Below are 1,484 nucleotides of genomic sequence, written 5' to 3'. Positions count from 1 at the left end.
ATACACCACCACCGTGGAGCAAGGAGTTTCAAGCTAATCCGTCTACGGCTCCAACTATCTCGACATATACACCACCACACTGGACCAACGAGATTCAAGCTAATCCGTCTACCGCTCCAACTATCTCAACGTATACACCACCACACTGGACCAACAAGATTCAAGCTAATCCATCTATCGCTCCAACTATCTCGACATATACACCACCACACTGGACCAACGAGATTCAATCTGGTAACTTGGATCATATGGGTAACCATCCTTCGTGGCAGACACTGGCAGTTGATAATCATAATCAATTTGCATCTCAAGGGCATTATCAAAATCTGCACAACTTTCATGATGCGGGTCTCAATCAGCCACCATACTCAGCGCAGCACGTAGGGTCCGATGGTTTGAACCATTATATCCTGCCGGACGTCGCACACGCACAGTACGCTCATCCATACTCATACGAACCAGCTCCAAGTTATCAGGTAGCACGCAAGGATGGCACAGGTAAGCAATAAGACTTGAATCATTATCACTATTTGAGCACTGATCTCAATCTTCTTCAATGTGGGTATCTAGGATATTTTTACCCGCAATCCCAACAATCGCACGATGTACCACACTATGGGCATCACGCTGATTCTGAACAAGTTTTAGATCACAGCAAAGAATGGGAAGATCTTGGCGGTGAAATTGATAAGTATCGTCACCAGGAAGGTTTTAAGGTAGATGATTTGCCTCATATTGATGACATCGTCAACCACAACGGTTTCAAGGTGCCTGCACCTCATGATTTCTATTTCACTTCACCCCATAAACCTGAAGTACCGAATCCCTATGAACATACTGCTACATCTTGGAAGAACCCGAATTTGCCTGAGGAAAGCGAGACTGGGTTCTCTGATATTGACAAGGATCCAAGATTTCACCCTAAGATTAATAATCACCAGCCTATCGGAACCTCTAACGATGGAGATCAAATGACTCGATCATCACGACCTCTCGGTCTGAAATATCCTGAATTTGACTTTTTATCTCCAAACCAATATCATCATGTCTGGCCTACTAATGAAGCACCGATCATCAGTAATATGGAGAAACCAAGGCTTACCTACTCTCAAGTTCTAACAGCATGACTCTTTTCTTGTCTTTCTTTGTTCATATGAATTTAGGGTGTTCAAACCTGTGCAAGAAATGTGCAAGACCGACGTGCAAGATCCGTGCAAGATCCGTGCAAGATTTTTTGCACTAATCTTGCACAGTAATTTTTTTGACAACCCGAGTTATTGTGTTCCAAACCGTGCAAAAACCGTGCGAGACCGACTCTTGCAAGTTTTGTGCAAGATCCGTGCAAGTTCTATTCATATCTTGCACAGAACTTGCACAAAACTTGCATGAATTGATTTTGAGGTTTGAATCTTATGGTCTAGGGTCTACATGGCGCTTAATCATGTGACTGCCGTCTGGGGCGATCCTTGGGGTCCTTCATTTCA

At 43.8% G+C, this 1,484-nt stretch overlaps 1 protein-coding gene across 1 annotated transcript in view; it reads left to right on the top strand.

Moving 5' to 3' along the window:
• The window catches only part of MELLADRAFT_69985 (uncharacterized protein), a gene marked incomplete at both ends in the record, with an annotated part of 1,834 nt that extends 707 nt beyond the window's left edge, over window positions 1–1,127 (top strand). Inside the window, 2 exons of the mRNA XM_007419210.1 lie at window positions 100–498; window positions 571–1,127. Of these exons, the coding sequence (XP_007419272.1) occupies window positions 100–498; window positions 571–1,127 (956 nt within the window). The remainder of the gene's footprint in view (window positions 1–99; window positions 499–570) is intronic.
• Between the last annotated feature and the right edge of the window lie 357 nt (window positions 1,128–1,484).

This window comes from Melampsora larici-populina, assembly GCF_000204055.1.
Source record: "Melampsora larici-populina 98AG31 unplaced genomic scaffold MELLAscaffold_143, whole genome shotgun sequence".
Taxonomy (NCBI): Eukaryota; Fungi; Basidiomycota; class Pucciniomycetes; order Pucciniales; family Melampsoraceae; genus Melampsora; species Melampsora laricis-populina.
This window is presented reverse-complemented; position numbering and strand designations above follow the sequence as displayed.